At 36.9% G+C, this 21,595-nt stretch overlaps 1 protein-coding gene across 2 annotated transcripts in view; it reads left to right on the top strand.

Annotated features, from left to right (window-relative positions):
- Positions 1–21,595, top strand: part of STEAP4 (STEAP4 metalloreductase) — a 25,043-nt gene extending 3,448 nt beyond the window's left edge. The window contains exons 2-5 of one of the 2 annotated variants that reach the window (XM_026505104.4): positions 13,630–14,084; positions 14,942–15,469; positions 16,825–16,989; positions 18,601–21,595. In XM_026505104.4, coding sequence (XP_026360889.2) covers positions 13,632–14,084; positions 14,942–15,469; positions 16,825–16,989; positions 18,601–18,885 — 1,431 coding nt within the window. In that variant the 5' untranslated portion in view covers positions 13,630–13,631 and the 3' untranslated portion in view covers positions 18,886–21,595. The remainder of the gene's footprint in view (positions 1–13,629; positions 14,085–14,941; positions 15,470–16,824; positions 16,990–18,600) is intronic. The other variant, XM_026505112.4, reaches the window with a different exon arrangement.

Genomic DNA, 21,595 nt, shown 5'->3' with positions numbered 1-21,595 from the left:
AAATACTGAAGGGAGAAAAATAGCAGGGGCTCCAGTCAGGTCGTCAGTGACGATGGCACCAATGCTGGGAATTCGAGGGGGCAATTAACGGTCCACACTGATCATGCATGTTTCATCTAGACCTGCTCTTTTTACAGAGTATGCAAAGACCTTTGAGCACAAGTTAAACAATGGCTGAAGCCATTTTGCACAGACCTCGGTATACTTTCTCGTCCTGTTTCCCACATAAATTCGTGCCCATTCTTTAACGTGAGGAGCACTATGCACCTTCCTGTGCTTGGGTCCTTACACATCGCATTACAGCAGTTTGATTCTGTTTCTACATCATCCCAAAGCCTGGAGCACAACACAGTGCCCGGCTCAGAGAGTCTGTTCAAAAAGTTTACTGAAAACATGAAACCCTACCAAGACATTGATCAAAATGATTTTGATTTTTGGAATATGCAAACCCTTATGGATGTAGCAGGTTATGAGCCCAGATGCCCCGGGCACTGTACTACTTAAGGTCAAAGTATCCAGATTTCGACTACTTGCCATTTGAGGAGAAGTATGAGCTTGCTGTGTCCTGTACAGTACATATAAAACAAATAGTGGGAATGATTATAAGTATTTTTTAAAAGAAAGAAGAAATGGCAAGAACCTTGGTGTTTCTTCTCATTAACCTTCATTTTAGTAGCCTTATTATGTTGCTATACTGGGTCAGTTTCATAAAAAAAATTGTAACTATAATACTTTAGAGTCTAATTCATTTTAAAAAGTGATATAATATGATTAAGGCATTTAACTGAGGTCATGAAAATTGGAATATTGAATTTTAAAGGTTTTAATTAGTTTAACTTAAGTAAAATACGTTAGCCCTTCGTTAATACCTGAAAGCATGGCATAAAATATAAAGCTAGTGAACAGTTCAAAAGAATTAAGTTATAGCAAGAAATTCTTATACAAAAAAAAAAAAAAAAAAAGATTATGCTGCCAGTTATTTCTTCATAGGAAAGGAAAGGATGTTGAGGAGAAAGCAGCTCGCAGGTTGGTAAATGGTTCTATTCAGTTAATGATGAAAGGTACCAGTTGCCTTTGGTTTTCCCAGACTGTGATCCCCAATTATGCATTCTTGAGGCATATCTGGAAAATGGGAAGGTATGTGTTTGGGGATGGCAGTACACAAAGAGGTCCCTGTCTCTATTTCCCTGAGGGAAGCAGGAGCCTAGAAGGATCAGATTCACAGCGAGCATCGTGTTCATTCCATGTGTGGGGTGGAGAGGGTGTAGGCCCTTTGCTGGGGTAAGAGGGAGTGAACACGGACCCTGTTTTCATTAAAGCCTAGGAGCCTTCTGAGAAGGGAGGTCCCTAAGGAAAGAGATTTAGGCCTAAGTTGCAAACAGGACTGGAAAAGTGTATCATCCTATCGGCCAAATTATTTTCCCATTTCCCTGGTCACATGCCGTTCTTGGGGAGAGGGAATGAGAAGGAGGGAAAGAAGTGGAGTGCTGGTAAACGGCTCTCTAAGGAAAAGAAAAAAAAAAAAATCCTGATTTATAGCATTTGCTGATCTCCATGACGTGGAAACTCCCAGCATGGCTGATTTCAAGCCCTTACCTGGCAAGCCAGCCTCTAGCCAAACCATTGAAAAAAGCTGAGATTGAAAACCAAGGAATTTAAAAGAAGGAGCTCTCTCATTAAAAAAAGTATTTATCAACTAGCACAGCTCTCAAGCGTGTATATCAGAATATAACAAGGAAGGGGAAGGGAGTTTCAAGAGCGCTTTGTCCCCTGGGGTAAGGCAAGGAATGGCTGCGAGGCCAGATCCTGCCCTGAAACTCAAGCTGATCGGTCTTGGCAAACATTAGAGGCACGATGGCCACTGGGGAGTCCTATCCTCTGAGAGCCAGCTTAGAAATAGAAAATGATACCCCAAAGATGAAGGAGACTATATTCCTAAGGATGAGTAAATCGCTCCCAGGAGATTTCTTTTCTTTTTTTTTTTTTTTTTAAGATTTATTTATCTATTTGAGAGAGAAAGCATGTGCATTCGAGAGCCAGGGGAGGGGCAGAGGAAGAGAGAGAGACTCTCAAGCAGACTCCATGCTGAGCACAGAGCCCAAGGGGGGGGGCGGGCAGACTTGATTGCAAGACCGTGAGATCATGACCTAAGCAGAAACCAAGAGTTGGACACTCAACCAACTGAGCCACCCAGGTGCCCCACCCCCAGGAGATTTCTAACAAATGGTAAGTAGATAATATGAAGCAGAATGGAGATTCATCAGCAGGGACTTCAGAGTGGGATCAGATCCACAGAAAAACTCCTCTACCCCCAAACTAATTTAGCAATTATCAATATTCATATAATTCTTAGTGGTTTCAATATGAAGATAAATGACTATTCGTAGGAAATTTACTGAAATAAAGTTTATTCAAAATTGAAATGATCAGGGGCACCTGGGTGGCTCAGTTGGTTAAGTCTGCCTTAGGCTCAGGTCATGATCTCCAGGTCCTGGGATGGAGCCCCCAGTAAGGCTCCCTGCTCAGCGGGGAGTCTGCATCTCCCTCTCCCTCTGCCCCTCTCCCCTGCTGGTGGTCTCTCTGTCATGTGCACTCTCTCTTACTCTCTCAAATAAATCAATAAAATCTTCAATACAAAAAAAAAAAGTGGAAATGATCAAATCTCTTGCTAAATATCTCTGGCCACAGTAGTCCTAGAAAAAGCAAAATCCACTAACTGACACTAAATATTAAGTGGCCTATTGCAATCACCAAATTATTCAATAAGCAAATGCTCATGTAGTATGTACAAGCCAAATGCCACATAATCAGTGAGACAGAGTTGTTTTTCTGGTGGTGGCAGCCCAGGTTCTGTCCTGATGCTGAATCTTTGGTGAACTACAGATTCCTAAGAAGTTGTTCTGCATTTAGAAGGTAAATAGAAGTCAAGGCAAATTAACTCAGACAACACTGAATTCCTGACCTTGTTGTCATGAGCCCCAGGCTTTAATCAAATGAACAAACCAACATAGTCAGTGGATAATGAACCTACATGATAAAATTCTTGGCCAGGGAATCAGAGTACAATCTTCATCTATCTTAACAGATGCAGCTGAGATAGAAATATGAAAACACGTATTAATAAGATTTTTGAATAAACTAGAATTTCACAAAGACCTTACATTAAAAATAAATAATTTTTGTTTTAAAGTACAATTAAAATAGATAACAGAGATCTGCATCTCCTTGTTGTCTTGGAAATTCATTGGGTGCAGTGAAATGTTACTAACAGAATCATTGTTGTTATAGCACAGGCCGTAACTAGTTCTAGTTATTAGCAATTCCTGAGGAAGTATATATCCCTATAGAACATTAATGTGAAGGTTAGATTTAGTTACGCTCTTGTGACCTGATCAAACCGTACAAGTTAAGACTAGCGTTTCCTTTTGTATTATTCTATCTGCTTACATAAAAATGAATCATCAGTAAACTTGGTTGCTATGAGATAAATAACATTTTCTTACAAAACGATATAATTTACCAGTTTTTCAGCAACCAATCTGCAGTTGGTTGGTTATTTAGGTTAAATGCATTAGATGCTAGATATGTTAGTCTGTGACTATTACTAACAGAGGTACTTCTAATACAAAGGTTAAAATAAATATACTATTATATTTTCAAAAAACATATGGACACTGAAGACTGAATGTCAAAATAAAACAATTAGTAGATAAATCCATTGATTATAGACATATTACATTTTTCATAAACCGCAATCAGAGGTCTTTTTTAAGCCAAGGTCTTCTGCTTTTGCTGCAATAATATATACCTGTCAGAAAAGGATATGGGCTTAATGTGAATATGCTTGCTTTCTCTGAAGAACCTTGATCTTACAAAGTATAGAAATAGCTCAGCGAATAAATTGGAGGGGTTCATGTGTTAGTGGAAGGTTTTAAATTTTTAAAAATATTTTTTGCTTTCCATTTGTCCCTGGGATATATTAAAACAAATGTTCTAATCACAGAAAGACTGGCAGCATTGCAGAACTCCCTCCTGCCCCTATGCCTTGTGATGAAAGGAAATATTTGATGGATGGGCTTCAGCTCATTACAAATATGTTGTCAATTCATGTAGGGCTTTCAGGTTGAAATTCAGAAGGAATAATAAAACAGAAGGAAGGACTAAAAAAAAAAAGTCCCTATTTACAGGCCTCAAATTAAAATGAAAAATCATGTCACATCTTATAGAGTTTAAAAGCGTTATTTGTATTCTAACTCCCCGGAAGGGGCCAACCGGGATCACTGGATTTGTGTCCTACAGCCGCCGTGGAAGCGTGTGCGTCCAGTGGGGATACTACCTGTGGAAGAATTCAACATGTAGGATAAACAATCATTTCAGAATTCAAAGCTGAATTCTTAAGTGGGGAATATCTTTAATAATGATTTCATCCAAATGATAAAGCAGGGAGTGTGCGGCCCTCTGTGAGAGTTGGTATTCAGGAGTACTCTAGGAGATTGGTGGGGGGATTTGATCCAATGGACTTTGTGCCTCATGGAGAAGAACTTGTCAGGATTTCCTTGAGACAGTTACAGAGTGAAGCCTCCCTGCAGTCTGACACCAAGCCCAGTCTGGCTCCCTTGATCCTCTTCCCTGTGAGGCTACACACTCATTCTTGCCTCTGGTTTTCATAAAAATAGGAATTCTAGCCTCTCAGACTCAGCCAATGACTATTTCGCAGGAAAAGTTGTTGTAAAGCCGGTAAAACATTCCTGCCACCTCCCCTCACAACCTCATCAACACCCTGCTTTCTTCTCTGCCTTTTACGTCCCCACCGTCCCTCTCCAAAAAAGATAGGCTTATCTTTTTTCATTTGCAGTGGTTCTCAGTCCTGAGTGCTCCTTAGAATTGCTTGCTTGTTTGGGTTGGGGTTTTCGTTGTTTGTTTTCTTTGGTTGGTTGGTTTTTAAAATATAGATGTCTGGGGTCTACCTCAGACCAACTGATTCAGAATCTTATGGGGTGGGGCGCCTGGGTGGCACAGCGGTTAAGCGCCTGCCTTCGGCTCAGGGCGTGATCCCGGCGTTATGGGATCGAGCCCCACATCAGGCTCCTCTGCTATGAGCCTGCTTCTTCCTCTCCCACTCCCCCTGCTTGTGTTCCCTCTCTTGCTGACTATCTCTATCTCTGTCAAATAAATAAATAAAAATCTTTAAAAAAAAAAAAAAGAATCTTATGGGGTGGTGTCCTAGCATTTAATATCTACCTACCTGATTTTAATGTGTGACCAGGGAAGAGAACCACTGTAGCAGGCCATAAACTGAAAGCTAACAGGCAATGGTTCACAATCTTGACTCAACAAAATTATCTGGGGGAGATTTTTTTTTGGGGGGGTGGGGAATGCCTGGGCTCTACCCTAGACCAGTTGATTGAGACTCTCCAAGAGTTTGGTCATCTACATTTTATAAAAGTTCTCTATGTAATTCTAATGTGCACCAGGGTTGAGAACCATTGGTTTCCAGTGTAACCCTTTGTGGTTGTATTTGGATCTTATAAACCTTAGTGATTCTAAGAAGTTGCTTTGATGGTTGAACAAAAGTCTGGAAAGAGTGCCAGGAAGACATCTGTCTGTCTGTCTGTCTGTCGGTACCACCATCATGGCCCCTCTCCCTGCATTCCCACCCAGACCAAAATTCTATAACTGGGTTCTTCTTTGTCTACTTATAGTTCTTTATGGTTCCCACCACACTATTTCTATTACCCGAAATTGTGTGTTGTGATGATAGTTTTATCTCTATAGTCCTTTTCATGATTACTGCCAAACATTTTAGAGAAGCATTTTTTTTTGCATTTTTAGTTTGTATAAATATGTAAAATTGGGTAAGCTGAAAAACAATACTATACTGTGTATAACTAAGATTGAATCTTTCTATAGAAGAATTTACCTTAATTTGTATTTTCTATAAATTTCTCAGAATAAGATATAAGAGGATTCATGAAGGTTAATTTTTCCTTTCTGGTCTATCTGTACCTGAGATAGAGGGGAAGATTTTCTTTCCTCTTCCCATTTTTACAAATGGTCTTATATTCGTAAGTATTTACATATTTTCCTCTTCACTCTGTGAAGAGGAGAAACAAATGGCCTATTTTCCAAAAGAACGGCAAGAAGTGGTTGGGTTGTTGATTCCTGTTCTACTTACTAAGAGGAATGAAGAACAGGATCTACTCCAGGGCAAAGAAAGGGGAGAAAGGTCAATTTGCCCCTGGCTGCTAATACGCAAGGGACTTAAAAATTTTATTTTGATGTATTCTCCAAATGAGGGCTATGCATATACAAAAATATACTGTCTTAGGATGAAAAGAAGTCCACTAGAAAACTTTAGATTTGTATCTATTTATCAGATAACTGTACACTGCTATTATGCTTTAACGTGAATTAATATCGTAATACAGACTGTGATTATCTCCTAAACAAACCAAATAGGTTGCCTTGTATTTTTGGAATATGCCAAAAACCATTGATTTGTTAAGTATAAGCATTTAAAATATACAATTGTTTATAGCTATGGACAAGATTATCTTAAAACTTACATTGAAATGCAAAGGAACTAGAATATCTAAAACAATTCTGAAAATTAAAAAAATAATAAAGTGGTAGAATCAGTCTACCTAATTTTAAGTCATCAAAACTGTGTAGAATTGGCAGAGGGTAGACACATTGATCAATGGAACAGAATAGAGAGCCCAGAAATAGAGCCACACATGTGCAGACGACTGATTTTCGACAAAGGTACAAAAACAATTCAATGAAAGAAGGATGGTCTTTTAAACAACTGATAGGAAAGTTAGTAGATACTCACAGGCAAAAAAAAAAAAAAAATGAACTTGGCTTAAACCTCAGACTTTATACAAAAATTAACTCAAAATGGATAATGGATTTAAATGTAAAATATAGAACTATCAAGCTTTGAGGAGAAGGTATTCAGGACCAAAGGCTAAGTGAAGAATTCCTAGATATGAAATGAAAAGCATAATCCATAAAAGAAAAAAAGCAATATATTAAATTTAATCAAAATTAAACACTTCTGCTCTGTCAATAGCCTTGTTAGGATGAAGAAAATACAAGCTACAGAGCTGGAGTAAATATTTGAAGACCACATATCTGACAAAGAACTCATATCTAGAATATATAAAAATTCAACAGTGAAAAAACAAAAATCCAAGTAGAAAATGTCAGAAGACGAGATAACTTTTCACCAAACAGGGCATATAGTTAACAAATTAGCAACTGAAGAAGTCCATACAGTGGACCACTACTGGACAATAAAAAGGAACCAACTGATAGGCTTACAACTTGGATAGATCTCAAAGGCATTATGTGAAGTGAAAAAAAAAAGCCATTTTTGTGAAAAGATCACATTTTGTGTGATTTCATTTATAAAACATTCCCAAAATGACAAAATTATAGATTTAGAGAACAGATGGATAGTTTCCAGGGGTTAGGAGAGCAGAGAAGAGGGTAAGTATGACAATCACGGGGTGGCACCCTGTATCCTGATTGCCCCAGTGGAGCCATGGACCTACCTATGGGATAAAATGACATAGAACTATCTGCACATGTTACACCAACGTCAGGTTCCCAGTTTCGATATCTCTCTATAGCTATGTGCAATGTAACCATGAGAACAAATGAAGGATGCACAGGAACCTCTTGTGTTCTCTCTACGACTTCCTCTGCATCTATAATTATTTTAAATAAAATGAGTCTTTTGTTAGTAGCATTGATGTGTTAAGTATAAACATTTAAAAAATGCAATTTTTGTTATCTTGTTTGGACATTTCCATGTTTTTAATACGCTAGAAATCTCTTAAATTGGGAGTGGCCGGGGCCTCTCTAATCTCTAACCTCTGGGAGGTGATAGAAGTAAACCGCAAAAGCCAGACAAGTGCTAACATCCTCACGGGATGCTTCGTTGGAATATCCCAGAAGAATGCCGCCTCAGGTTCCCCAGGCCTGGGGTGGGATCTGCAGACCGATGGGGTGGGATCTACATGACCGACACCTGCTTCCCCCTCTTACGCCCCTCACACATGTGCACACACACACACACACACACACACACACACACACACGCTTCTCTGGCTGCTGCTCCCATGGCACTTCAAGCTCATCTTCGCCATCTTTGCATCTGTGCTGTTGGTTACCAACCTCTTAATCTATATGAACACCCGGTGCGATCACTTTACCTATCTTGACCCTCCTCTCGAGAAGCCTCTCTGGGAGATGCAAAATCGGTCCTGGAGATTTTCCAATCCAGGCAGTATTCTCGTTGTGTTTCCTGTTACAGAACTGAGGTCTGTAAAGAGCAGAAGGAAAAAGAAATCACCATGTTCTGTTTTAACTATCTGAACCCCCCTCTCCCTTAATAACTGCTTCCTGTGTTCCACCTTTCTTATTTTCTTTATTCCTTCTTCTACATCTAAGAGTAAAATAAGATTAGGAAACTTTTTAAGTCATTGCATAAGAAATCTTACTCCTTCCATAAATTCATGTTTACACATAGGAGCTATTCTGAATTACAAATAGTCTGAAATAGGCGTAACTTCCTTTTTTATATAGTACATACTGTAAAATGAACCCTCAGCTTGAAATCCCTTGTGGTTTCGATTATGCATACATCTCATTTTTATGAACTCCTATTATTAGAATTTTTTCCAAGAGTTCAGAATGAAATTCTTCCAAACAATGACTAACTTTTTATTTTTTACATGTAATTTCATCATCCCGGTTATGGGAACCTGAGGTCTGATCATTTTTCTTTTTCTAGAAAAAATAATAATAATCAAAATGTTGCATTATCCTGGGTTGATTTGTAATTAGAGCCAGTGACAAAGCTTTGCATGCAGATAGTTTACCAGGGAAGTGATTCCAAGGAGCAGGAGTGAGGGGCAAGGGGCATAAACCAGGAGCGTGAGAAAGATCGAAGGAGAGAACATTAAGTTGGCCACCCCTACAGAGGAATGGTGTTCTGTTCCACTGGGACTTTCTGAGGAGCCTTATAAAATGTGTCAGAACTGAGTGCCAGAAGATGAAAGGGTAAGCACTTATTCACGGAGTCCCAACCCCCATTGGCTATGGTAGCCCCATGGGTCATACAAACATGAATGCGAAGCAGATACAGGTATCAGAGAGGCCTCAGGACAATAATCAGGAGATACAAAATGTGGATCCCCAAAGCGAGCCTCTGTTAGGCAGTGGAAGTTCAGCAGAGCTCCATTACTGCCCAATAACTGGAAATAGAACCCAGAGGATTTGAAGAGGAGCTCAAGATGTGACCAACACAATTATCAACCGTAGAACTTCTGTAATTTGATAAGGAGTAATTAATTGCCTAATGGAATGACTGTATTTCTTTCTAAGTCAATCAGTGATATTTTAATTTCTCTTTACTGTCTTTGTATCTACAATTTGCCCAGTGATGTCTCTGAAAGTTTAAGAAAGTGAAAATAATTTCAATGGTTGATGTAACAGCCCAAGTGTGTTACACTGGATTGCCAAGCTGAATTTTAAGAAAGAAATATAAAATGAGTAAGAATTACAAATGAGAGAAATTCACACTTGACCTATTTATACATCTGTGTTTTAATAAACTCATGTTCTAAAGCCATTTCATATAGGGTTTTATTTATAAGAAGTGAGAGGGGAAAGCAGAAACTTCTTAAGAATTATTGAATGCTATTTCAGATAAATTTTATATATTTCCAATAATCAATTATAGAAGCATAATTAACCCTTATTTTATAGAATTTATATAAAGGTTACATTAATTAGGTAATCAATAGATTGGAAAATAGAAAATCACTAGATTATTTGAATAATCTGTTAATGATAGCCAATTTACTGAGCATTTACTATGTCTCTGTTTTAAGATACATTGATTCATGGGGCACCTGGGTGGCTCATTCAGTTAAGCATCTGACTCTTGGTTTTGGCTCAGGTCATGATCTCAAGATTGTGAGATCCAGCCCCTCATGGGGCTCCATGCTGGATGTGGAACCTGCTTGGGATTCTCTCTTCCCCCCCCCCAACCCCGCACCATCTCCCTTTCTTTCTCTCTCTCTCCCTCCCTAAGAAAAAAATAGATACATTAATTCATTTAATCCTCACAAAGTCTCCAAAATAGGTACTATCAATCTTTCATTTGAAAGATGATGAAACTGAGACACCAAGAGTTTGAGTAACTTACCAAGCTGATAGTGCTACTAAGAGTTGGAACAAAAAAATAGTGCTGTTTAGTTAATATCTCCATTTTTTTTAAAGTTTATGACAGGTTAGAATAAATTAAGGTAGTAGCCAAATTGTCAAAATAGAGTCTGGAATCACTCACTCTTTGCAATGATTAACATAAGCCGAGTGAAAATATGTCAATAAAGATATCATTCATCTCATTACAGGACACTGGTAACCTTATCAAATCTGTATTTTGCTTGCAAATATTCATCTGAATATAAGAGAGAGAAAAATAATATATGAGGGAGAAACACTGGATAAAAAGTGTGAGGATAGCCAGCCAACTTGTCATTCTTTGAATACTTTCACCATAATCAAAGCATCATTTACCAGTTTGAGTTCTAACAACTGGTGTTAACTGATTAGCAACTTATATTATAAATTTAGCAATTTACATTGTAAATTGTTAAACTAGTTTGCATTTGTAGATGCTATGAGGAATTTCCCAAAGGCCCCGCTGTGTTTCCATATAAGAGGCCCTGTATCATCTTCAGGTCCTCCTCCACATATGTTCATGCCCTTCTCTGACTCAGGTTAGGATACCAGTCTCCAGCTAGTTCTAAAAATGATTCAGTTGTGGTGATGAATTCAATTATTCAAAAAGTTTCTGTAGAAGTACAGGAAAGTCTTATATTTCCTGTCCATTTCTTCCAATGACTTCTCACGACCTACAAAGCTCTAAATGGTCTGCTTGTGATACAGGTACACACCTTTGGGTAAGTTCAGGTAAGAATATAAGTATTTTCCATAGAATGGAAAGGGCAATGGAAAGGGCAAATTTCTGAAATCACATTAAAAAAGTGCAAGCTTCCTCTGCTCTACAATTGGCAGGAAATCCACCATGTAAGAACTGAATAGTGACTACATCTGGTTTAAAATTCCACAGCAAATTCACTGAGGGTTCCTTTAAACCCATTCGGATGAAAGAAGCAATATCTTTACAACAGCCTCCCGACTTCTCTCCTTCTCCCTTATTCTTCCCAGGGGTTACACTTTAATCACTCAACTTCCTCTTCATTATGTGCCCCACACTGTGCCTGGCACACAGAGCAAACAGCTTCTTCCAACACCTACATTCCATCTTTCTAATATCACTCAACAAATTTTGTCAAGAAGTGCCTCGTCCATCATAGTCAGTGCTCTTGTTAGCACCAGGGATGTGTTACTGAACAAACAGACCCAAAAAAGAAAAGAAAGGAAAAGGTTAACTGAAAATTTACACTAAATAATAAATGTTATTTAAAATAAATAATTTTTTGAGAAAAATTCATTACTGAAAGGAAAAATAATATTCTCCAAAATAACCTAAATTATCTTATTGGACTGTAGGAACTTTGAGAACTTTTATTTGGTTTGTTTTTAATTTAAATTTCAAAAGCTTTTAAAAAGTAACTCACATGCTTTATAACAGTATTTCAGTTTAGTTTTAACTTGCATTTCTTTTATTTTTGATAAGATTAAGATTTTTTTTACTATGTTATATCAGCTTAAGATGAAAGTCAACTTATATCCTTTGCCTGATTTTCTATTGGGCAATTATTTTTTTAATTTGTAGTAGTTAAAAATATTTTTTGCTGTTTGTTGATGATCTGCTGACTTTGCTTACAGTAGTTTCTGCTTTGCAGGTATTATTTATTTTTATGTAATCACAGTTTTATGTAATATACATGACAATTTTTACTTTTAAGTTGGATACTAGATTTTTAGGTTGAGAGAGATACTTTGCATTTTTATTTATCCCTCTAGTCTTTAGTGGTTTCAGAGATTTGTGGGATAGGAAAAGGGCCTTTTCCCTCTAAAGTTATAAAAGAATTCTCCATGGTTCCTTCTAGTTTTATTATAGTTTTACTTAAATAGATAGATAGATACATACATACATACATAACTTAATAAATTTAAAATTATCTTGGAGGGGAGTATGACGTATAGATTCAACTTTTTCTTCCAATTGGCTATTTAGTAATCCCAATATTTGCTCCTGAATAATCCATCTTCTTCTCACTGACTTGAGATAACATCTTTATTGTATGTGCCTATGTCAATTTCTGTATTTTTTTACTCTATTTCACTGAACATTTTCTATTCCTGTGACACTGCCATATTATTTCATTTTTTAGCTTTATAATATTTAATAGAACTTACCCCCTCGTCATTACTTTGTTTTTCAGAATTTAGAGATTAAATCAGGGAAAACAGGCATCTGCACATGAGCCTGCCCATCCAGGAACATGCTGTACCTTTCCATTTACATAAATCTTCTCTGGGTCTTAAGGGAATTTTACATTTTTCTTTAGATATATCTTGTACCTGTCTTGTTATCTTGTTTAGCTTATTCTTAAATATTTTCTCTATTTTGTTGCAGCTTTAAGTAGGACCCCTTCTTCTATTAAATCTTCAAACTAATTTTTTTTAGTATGTGAAGAATATTGATATTAATTGGGTTCCTAAACAAGATGTTGGATTGATTTTATATGTATGGTGCTTCTTCAGTTGACTTTCTTGAGTTTTCCAAGACTATAGTTTCAATATCCACAACCCCTTGTGAATTTCTATATTTCAAATTTTTTTCTGTGATCTAGTTGTGTTACCTAGAATTTCTAAACAATAATAACTAAAGTGGTCAAAGCAGATATGTTCTTCTGCCTTATGGTCGTCTGGCTTATAACTTTATTGGGATTGTTTCTAGTAATCTTTTTGTTTTTGATAATTCTCTTTTAAAGTTAGATACTAGATTTTAGGTTTAGAGAGATTGTATGTTAAGGAAATACCTATCTGTTCCTTTTTTACTATGAGTCAAAAATAAATGTCAAATTTTAACACATGCCCATTTAGCATACACAAATATGATTGTATTTTTCTCCTTAAATCTTCTAATACAGTAAGCTATATTAATATATTGAATTTAATTAATAGATTGAATATTGAATTTAATTAATAGATTGAATATTGAATTTACAGAACTCATCTTTCCATTCCTAGAATAATCCCCATTTGATCACTGTGCATATTCTCTTTACAAGCTGCTAGATTCTGTTTGCTAATGTTTTATTTAGGATTTTTTGTATCATGAAACATAGGTAAATTGCTGTACAGTTTTCTTACTAGCGCATCCTTTGCGAGATTTTGCTCTGAGAACACTTGGAACTGTTCAATGTTGGACAAAGGCAGTATCATTGCAACACATATCTGGAGTTTAAAGCATCCACCAATAAGTGTCCTGGTTTTTCACTGTGTCTCTTTATCAAACAGAAGTTTTTGACCAGTGATTTTGTTCAATCAGACACATATGATAATATATATGACAATATTTTTTCCATGTTAAGCATTCACATTTCATTGGCTATTTCTGTTATTCTCTTCCAGTCATGGAAAAAACTACAGATGCATTTCCTTCTACTATGAATTCTTCAGAAAACCAAGAGACTGTATGTATTTTTGGAACTGGAGATTTTGGAAGATCACTGGCACTTAAAATGCTCCAGTGTGATTATTCTATTGTTTTTGGAAGTAGAAACCCACACAAATCCAGTTTGCTGCCCAGCGGTGCAGAGGTCTTCAGCTATTCAGAAGCAGCCCAGAAATCGGACATCGTAATCATAGCAGTCCACAGAGAGCATTATGATTTTCTCAAGGAACTCACTGAGGTGCTCAAAGGAAAAATATTGGTCGACATCAGCAACAACCTCAAAATCAATCAGTATCCAGAATCTAATGCAGAGTACCTTGCTCAGTTGGTGCCTGGAGCCCACATAGTGAAAGCATTTAACACCATCTCTGCCTGGGCTCTCCAGTCAGGAGCACTGGATGCAAGTCGGCAGGTAAGAGTAAATGATTAACTGACACTCAGTCTTTAAAAAGTGAATGTGTTGGGATGCCTGGGTGGTTCAGTCAGTTAAGCATCTGCCTTCAGCTCAGATCATGATCCCAGGGTCCTGGGATTGAGCCCTACATTGGGCTCCTTGCTCAGCGGGGAGCCTCCTTCTCCCTCTCCTCCCTGCTCGTGCTCTCTCTCACTATCTCTGTCTCTGTCTCTCTCTCTCAAATAAATAAATAAAATCTTAAAAAAAAAAGTGAATGTTTTAATGTGCACTTAACTCAAAGATGCCAAAATAGAATTCCAAAATAAAATATCCACTAAACATTTCTGTTTGCTAATACGTGCCATGGATAAATTTCTTGGGTTTAACCAAGTAAAGTAGTCAATTGTTGTGACTTATTTCCCATTGTCAGCACCTTCAGCTTTTAGTTTGTTGGAACCCGATGGTGTCAGGCTCCAGAGGCCTCATGTAAGTACGAAAAAACAACACAGATTGTTGATGGTTATCCTTTCCATTCCCATTACATTGTATGAAACTGGTTCCATGTATTCACTGAGATGAAAAGAAATCCATAAGTGATGTAGCACCCATGAATACAGAAGAAAAATCAAACCATCCACCCTGTGGAGAGCCAAGTCCTATTGTATCAGTATGATATGCTTAAAACCACTCTCAACTTGAACCCTGGTACTTAACCATCCAGCACATGTGTGCAAGTTTAAAACATGTTGCTTCGTCATCCTTGTTTGAAAAGCATGTCCTTGTTCTGCATGGTGCTTATATAGAATTTCAAAGTAATTTTTAAAGAAAGAATAAGTAGTATTTAATTATTTATTAATTAATTATTCTTAACCCAGGTGTTTGTCTGCGGAAATGATAGCAAAGCCAAGCAAAGAGTGATGGATATGGTTCGTACTCTTGGACTTACTCCATTGGATCAAGGATCTCTCATGGCAGCCAAAGAAATTGAAAACTACCCCCTGCATCTATTTCCAATGTGGAAGTTCCCCTTCTATCTGTCTGCTATCCTGTGTATCTTCTTCTTTTTCTACTCTGTTATAAGAGACATAATCTACCCTTATGTTAATGGCAAGAAAGATAGCACATTTCGCTTGGCTATTTCCATTCCAAATCGTATCTTTCCGATAGCAGCACTTACATTGCTTGCCTTGGTTTACCTTCCTGGTGTTATTGCTGCCATTCTGCAACTGTACCGAGGTACAAAATACCGCCGATTCCCAGATTGGCTTGACCACTGGATGCTTTGCAGAAAGCAGCTTGGCTTGGTAGCACTAGGATTTGCCTTTCTTCATGTCCTCTACACACTTGTGATTCCTATTCGTTATTATGTACGATGGACACTGAAAAACAGAACCATTACCCAGGTAAATCTCTATTCATTTGTATTCTCCAATTCCTTAAATCAAAGAGAAAGCCTGCTATATCATATTACATTTCACAATCATAGAAAATCACTCTTCTAAGCATCTTTGTTTTTTAAAGTAACTAGAGCTCTGGTCAGGTTGTGGTTGTTCTCTTTTTTTGTTGTTGTTGGTTTGGTTTGGTTTTTTGTTTTTTGTTTTTTGTTTTTTGTTTTTTGTTTTTGTTTTTGTTTTTTAAATGAATTCAGTTGAGACCTTATACAACTACTGAGAATGAAAGTTAGATTCCCAGGTTCACTTGGGTCCAGATGTGTATTCCCAGGACTCACTGGGATACTGGCAAACTGACAGATTTGGGGGCTCAGGAAACCTAATAACACTTACTTGAATTCCTTGCGGGGGTGGGGGGTGTGCAGTCAATAAATGTAAACCAATACGTTTTCAAGCTTCTATTTGTATGCATGCTACTTCCTTTTGGAAGTCAAAACCTACCATCTCCTAAGTAAGGGAGCTATTCAAACCTGTGTCACAGGAGGGTAAACAAATTCACAAAAGGGTGCTTATAACTTCATTAATGTTTGACTTGTAGAGAGCCGTCCTCAATAACTAGAAAACTAAACAATTCTGAGCAAATGTCAAATACTATTTTCTGCATAGTCAAAAATTCAGAGAGAATCAGCTCGGAGAGTCTTAAAGCAGTCCCAGAGGAAGTGCTATCCATCCATTCTAGTTTGGAAATAATTGGTTTTGATCAATCTTACTGCATTCTCAAAGTTTATGAGTCGATAACTCATTGACAGTACTCCTGTGGATTTCTCTACATTATTTCCCTAACAAATACGTGGGAAGTTCTTGGGTAAGAGTCCCATTTTAAGGGCCTGATTTTTCTCAGTCTGTGGTGTGACAGACCTGATGCTATATTACTACAAAAATAAGCATGAAAGAACCCAAACTGTGTGTGTGTGAACAATCAGCATATAAAGCCGAAAAACAGAATCCTGATACAATCATTTGAGAACATCAAGTTTTGCTTGGGGAACAAGAAGCCATATGGTAAAGAAGGTTTAAGTAAATGTTTACTTTGTTTTAGAATTTATAAGGTCAATTAAAACTTTCTACACGACTCCTGGAGTCAACTATTATAATAAAGTCCCAGCAGAACCAATTACTTTTTCTACCGAGAAATATCATTTCCAAATGTATTTTTCTCTACAGTTATTTTCAAGTGATTATTAAGAAATACATACGATTTACCTTGAGCAAACTTACCATGCAGAGGTATTTTTTAGTCCCCTTAAACGTTTGGGCAGTTTGTAAAAAATATATAATTTTTAAAAATTGCTTATAATTTTTCTTAGGCAACGGCCAAGACAGAAGATCCATTTAGCACCTCTACTGCCTGGCTTTATGATTCATATATAGCTTTGGGAATCCTTGGATTTTTCCTGTTTGTACTCTTGGGAATCACTTCCTTGCCATCAGTTAGCAACACAGTCAACTGGAGAGAGTTCCGATTTGTCCAGGTAAGAACTTCAAGATTTAATCTCCTTTATATTGCAAAATAAGTCTGGCTTTACAAATACTCTCATTTTTCTCTCATACCATTAATAAATTTTCATTTTGCTTCTTCACTTCACTAGCAATGTCACAAAAATAGCAACTGTACCAAGTTCAAGTGAGAAAATGCTGAACTCTGGTACCAAAAGGCATACCATAATAGTTTCGTTTCCTAGCTAGGCATCACTTGCCAAGACCACTGCCTACTCCCAGAGCCACAGGTAAGAGTAGAGAGTAAAAAATACCAACACTATTAAACTTTGTGTGTAGGGATGTGCTAGACGCAACATGAAGAGAAACCCAAAGACAAAATTTCTACTTCTGAATATCAACCTTAGCATACGGACATATTGATACAAAAAGGCGTATATTAAACTCAAGTTTAAAACCATCAAAGCAAACTGTATTAGATTGTTATCATGCCGGACTCAACACTGGTCTATAAGAAGGAAATTGTTTCCCACAAATCAACCACCAGACATTTCACTAAAGGCAGTTAGTTACTATTCTTACGGACAAGTAGTACTCAAAGTGTGGTACCTAGAACCTCAGCATCACCTGGGATCTTATTAGAGACACAAGTCCCTGTGCTCCACCTAGATCTAACGAATCAGAAACTCTGGAGGTGTGGCCCACCAATGTGTTTTAAAAAGCCTTCCAGATTATTCTGATGCATGCTTGTTGTGAACCAGTATAATAATAGAAAAGACCATTAGTAACTGAGATTTCAATTTTATAAAACTCTTCGAATTTCAAAAGTCTTGCAGTTTCTCCCAGAGAACAAATGCAGTCAACATTTTCTCATGTTAACACCTTTAGTCAAGGCATTAAGACAGAAATAAACATTGAGCTTTAGAATTTAGGCCAAAACAAGCAAACAAAAGTAAAGTTTGCTAATTGTTCTTTATCGCAATAGAAATTTGCTAGCATCTGCTTTTAGTCAGTAACATAAACTAATACGGTATTTCTTGAGGACATACTGTGTCTTATTCATCTCTGGCCTCCAGAAAAGTTGATCAAGGAAAGAGTTTTACCAGTGGGGAAGAAGCCAAGATGCATTATTTATTCTAACCCAGAAGAGTTTACTCTTAGCAAACTTTCCCATCCAGCCAGGTTAAGATGAAACCACCACTTAATCCCCTTCACCTATGTTGCCCATCCCTGGAATAAAAGTACAGCACAGAGAATATAGTCAATAATAGTGTAATAACATTGTATGGTGACAGCAAGTGCCTACACTTATCGTAGTGAGCAGTACAAAATGTATAGAATTGTCGAATCAAGATGTTGTACACCTGAAACTAATACAATGTTGTATGCCAACTATACTTCAAGAATAAAAATTTTTAGAAGGATGAAACCACCATATCATTTGTAAGCACAATCTTTTTTTTAATGCAGTATTTACCATCCCAAAGGAGGGTTAATGCCTTCTCCAGTACTTAGCAGAGTGTTCTAAATATTTCAGATGTCAAAGGTTTGTGGGTGTTAATAAATATCCTTCATTGGCTTAGAGTGTTTCACTTTAAAATGTAAATATGGTGTTAATGTATATACATTTTTTCTTGCTTATGTAGTCCAAACTGGGTTATATGACCCTGATCTTGTGCACAGCCCACACTATGGTGTATGGTGGAAAGCGATTCCTCAGTCCTTCAAGTCTCAGATGGTATCTTCCTTCAGCCTATGTGATAGCACTGATCATTCCCTGCACCGTGCTGGTGATCAAGTTCATCCTCATCCTGCCATGTATAGACAAGATCCTTACACAAATTCGCCAGGGCTGGGAGAGGAACTCAAAACCGACATCAAATGGACAATATTTAAAGCAAAGTTCAATTCACCTGGATTCTCAACTATAGTATTGTATATTTAGAGAAGACTATGTAATGGGCATAGTTAAGAAAGCATTTTTCTCCCCCCCACGGCCTGAAGTTTGTTAACAGAGAAGGAACTCTTGCCTTTGAGAAATTGACAGATAGGAATAGAACACCATTTAATCTCAGGTTAGTGATAAATCTATGTAAGCCCCTGCCTCTCTTCTTCCCAGAGGCAGCGGGCTGAGATCACAGTGAGCTTTGTGGTTTCACACTAAAATGTTTTTTTGTTATGGTCAACATGCATGACCTAATGTCTTACAAAATCCAGGGGAAATACATGCAACTTCCTTCTGTGATTCAAGGGCTGAGTGCAATGAAAAAGAAAACAGTAAGATGGTGGTCACTGATAAAGGCTTTCTGAGGTATGTCTGAAAAGGAGGGCCAAATGAAGTAAAAGAAATGAGAATTTTTCTTACTGTTCTTTTTAAATGAAGGTGATCCTAAGTAGAGCCATAGTGAATTCTATAGTTAAATGTGCTCTTTGATTTTGCTTTTGCCAACATGGATATGTACTGTGGAGAACTATTTCATAACACAACGAAAATATCACCATTGATGGGAAGTAACCCATGGGTTGAATATATGCAAATCTATTACCATTGTCGTAAGATCCTTCCTCTACAAGGAATAGGTATAGAGAAGATTGAGTTCAAATGGAGAGATATCCACTTGGATTTTTTTCAATGTACAATAAGCAAGGAAGGGTTGATAAAAGCCCTTGCACAAAAAGTTGAAATAAGCCAGAATTTTAGATAGCAAGCTAAATAAATTTTGTAAAGTTGCACTATACTAGGTTTGTATGATTTAGGTATGGTGGTATGCTTTGTGAATAGTATATTCCAAATATTGTTCAATACTAATCATCTATGAAATGGATTTCTAGTAATTTCTAGTATAAAAAAGTGGCTTCTATAAATTTTCAGTGCTTATTATAATTTTAAGCAGTGAAATTAAATGAATAATGAAAGTATAAGTTTGACCAATGCATAGATGAGAGAGAATTATATAAAATCTTAGAGTAGAAAAGTGTGAACTGTAGCTGAAATATGAGACTTGGTTCCTTCTCAAATCTTTGCTGGAATGCAGGACAGTTTTCTTTGTTTTTTGTGCTGATAGTGCCATTTCCAAGATGACCTTCAGCAGGATTAGCCTTCCTGGCTCATGCATGGAGCTGGAAGGAGCCTCATGCACCCTCTTCCCACAAACTGAAATAACCAAAGGCTTTCAGATTGACATTTTTCTGCCTGCTCTATAAAGGCCATCTATTTTTCTTTTTTTTAAACTTTTATTATCATATATTCTACATGATGCAAAATGATTAAAACATATTAAAACATCACCCACCATCCAGGATATTTCTCTACAAAACTTTTTGAAAATAGTTTCATCTATACTGTATATTCAATTTTACATCCTTCCTTTTTCACTTAATATATCAGTGGTTTCATTCTCTTACATGGTATGCATATATTATTAGTGGCTGCAATATATTTCATCAAATGGGCATTTATTTAACCACTGCATTAAACATGTAGGTTATATATGTTTTTTACTAAAATAAATAACATTTCAGAGAATATCTTAGCACTTATTACTTTTTTCCATATTTTCAATTATTTTCTTGGAATACTTGCCAAGAACTGGGATTACAAAATTAAGAAACTCTTAACAGCACTTGATATATATTGCCAAATTATTTCTAAACTGACCCTGTCAATACCACTGGCATTGGAGGAGGGTGTTGGTTTCATCATACCTTTTATAAATTTTGTTTTTTATATTAGTTTGTGTTCACTGAGAAGGTACACAGAACACATGCTCCATTAATTTATCCTTGATCCACCTGAGCAAGTTTACAAAAAAAAAAAACCCTGGAAAACTGAGCAGAGCTGTGATGTATAGTGCTGACCCTAGAGCATCAGTGGGAAAGACAGGGAAAATGTCACTACTCATCCACTCCATTTTGTGCAAAAGAGCCAAGTGTTCCAGGGTTGAAGCCTGCTCATTGTCTAGAGAATGGTTGCTTCAAAATTAAATACCACCCAGGCTGATGTAAAGAAAGCCTCTGGGGTTAATGATGCTCTTTGGTAACGAGTTTTTATTGGGCCATAGTTCACCATTAAAAATAGAAAATGCCACACTTAGGTAAATAAATAAATAAATAAATAAATAAATAAATAAACCTACCTAGAGTAAAACTCTACTTTTATAACCCTAGTAAAAATGTTCCACCTGGGTAGTTAATAAAAGCTATCCATGATGCCAGAAGTAGAAGAATATGTATATATTATGGTTTTGGTATAACAAGACCTTGGCAAGCCTGACCCTAGACTCAACCACTATGGCTCCAAGCCCCACCAGTGGACCAGAGAACCAATTTCCTCCCCTTGTCCTTCTCAACCTCCTTTCTCCCCAAACCATCAAACCAACTTGATCCTCCTAACACAGCTGACTCCTCCAGTTTACCTAGGGTTGGAAAGAATGAGTTTGGAACAGATGGAAATAGTGAACTGTATACCTTTTAACAGGTCCAACCTGTTCTCTATAAAAAAATTTTTAAAAAGTTAGACTAAACTGCACTGTATTCTAGGAAAATTTTTAAGCTCACAGACCTTTTATTTTTGTATGTTTTCCCCATGGTAAAGGATGACTGCTTTTGTAAATTTGTACTCATTAAATGCTATTTTAAAAA

Source organism: Ursus arctos, unplaced genomic scaffold (assembly GCF_023065955.2).
Source record: "Ursus arctos isolate Adak ecotype North America unplaced genomic scaffold, UrsArc2.0 scaffold_3, whole genome shotgun sequence".
Taxonomy (NCBI): Eukaryota; Metazoa; Chordata; class Mammalia; order Carnivora; family Ursidae; genus Ursus; species Ursus arctos.
The sequence above is the reverse complement of the archived record's forward strand: the minus strand, read 5'-3'. Positions and strand labels throughout refer to the sequence as shown.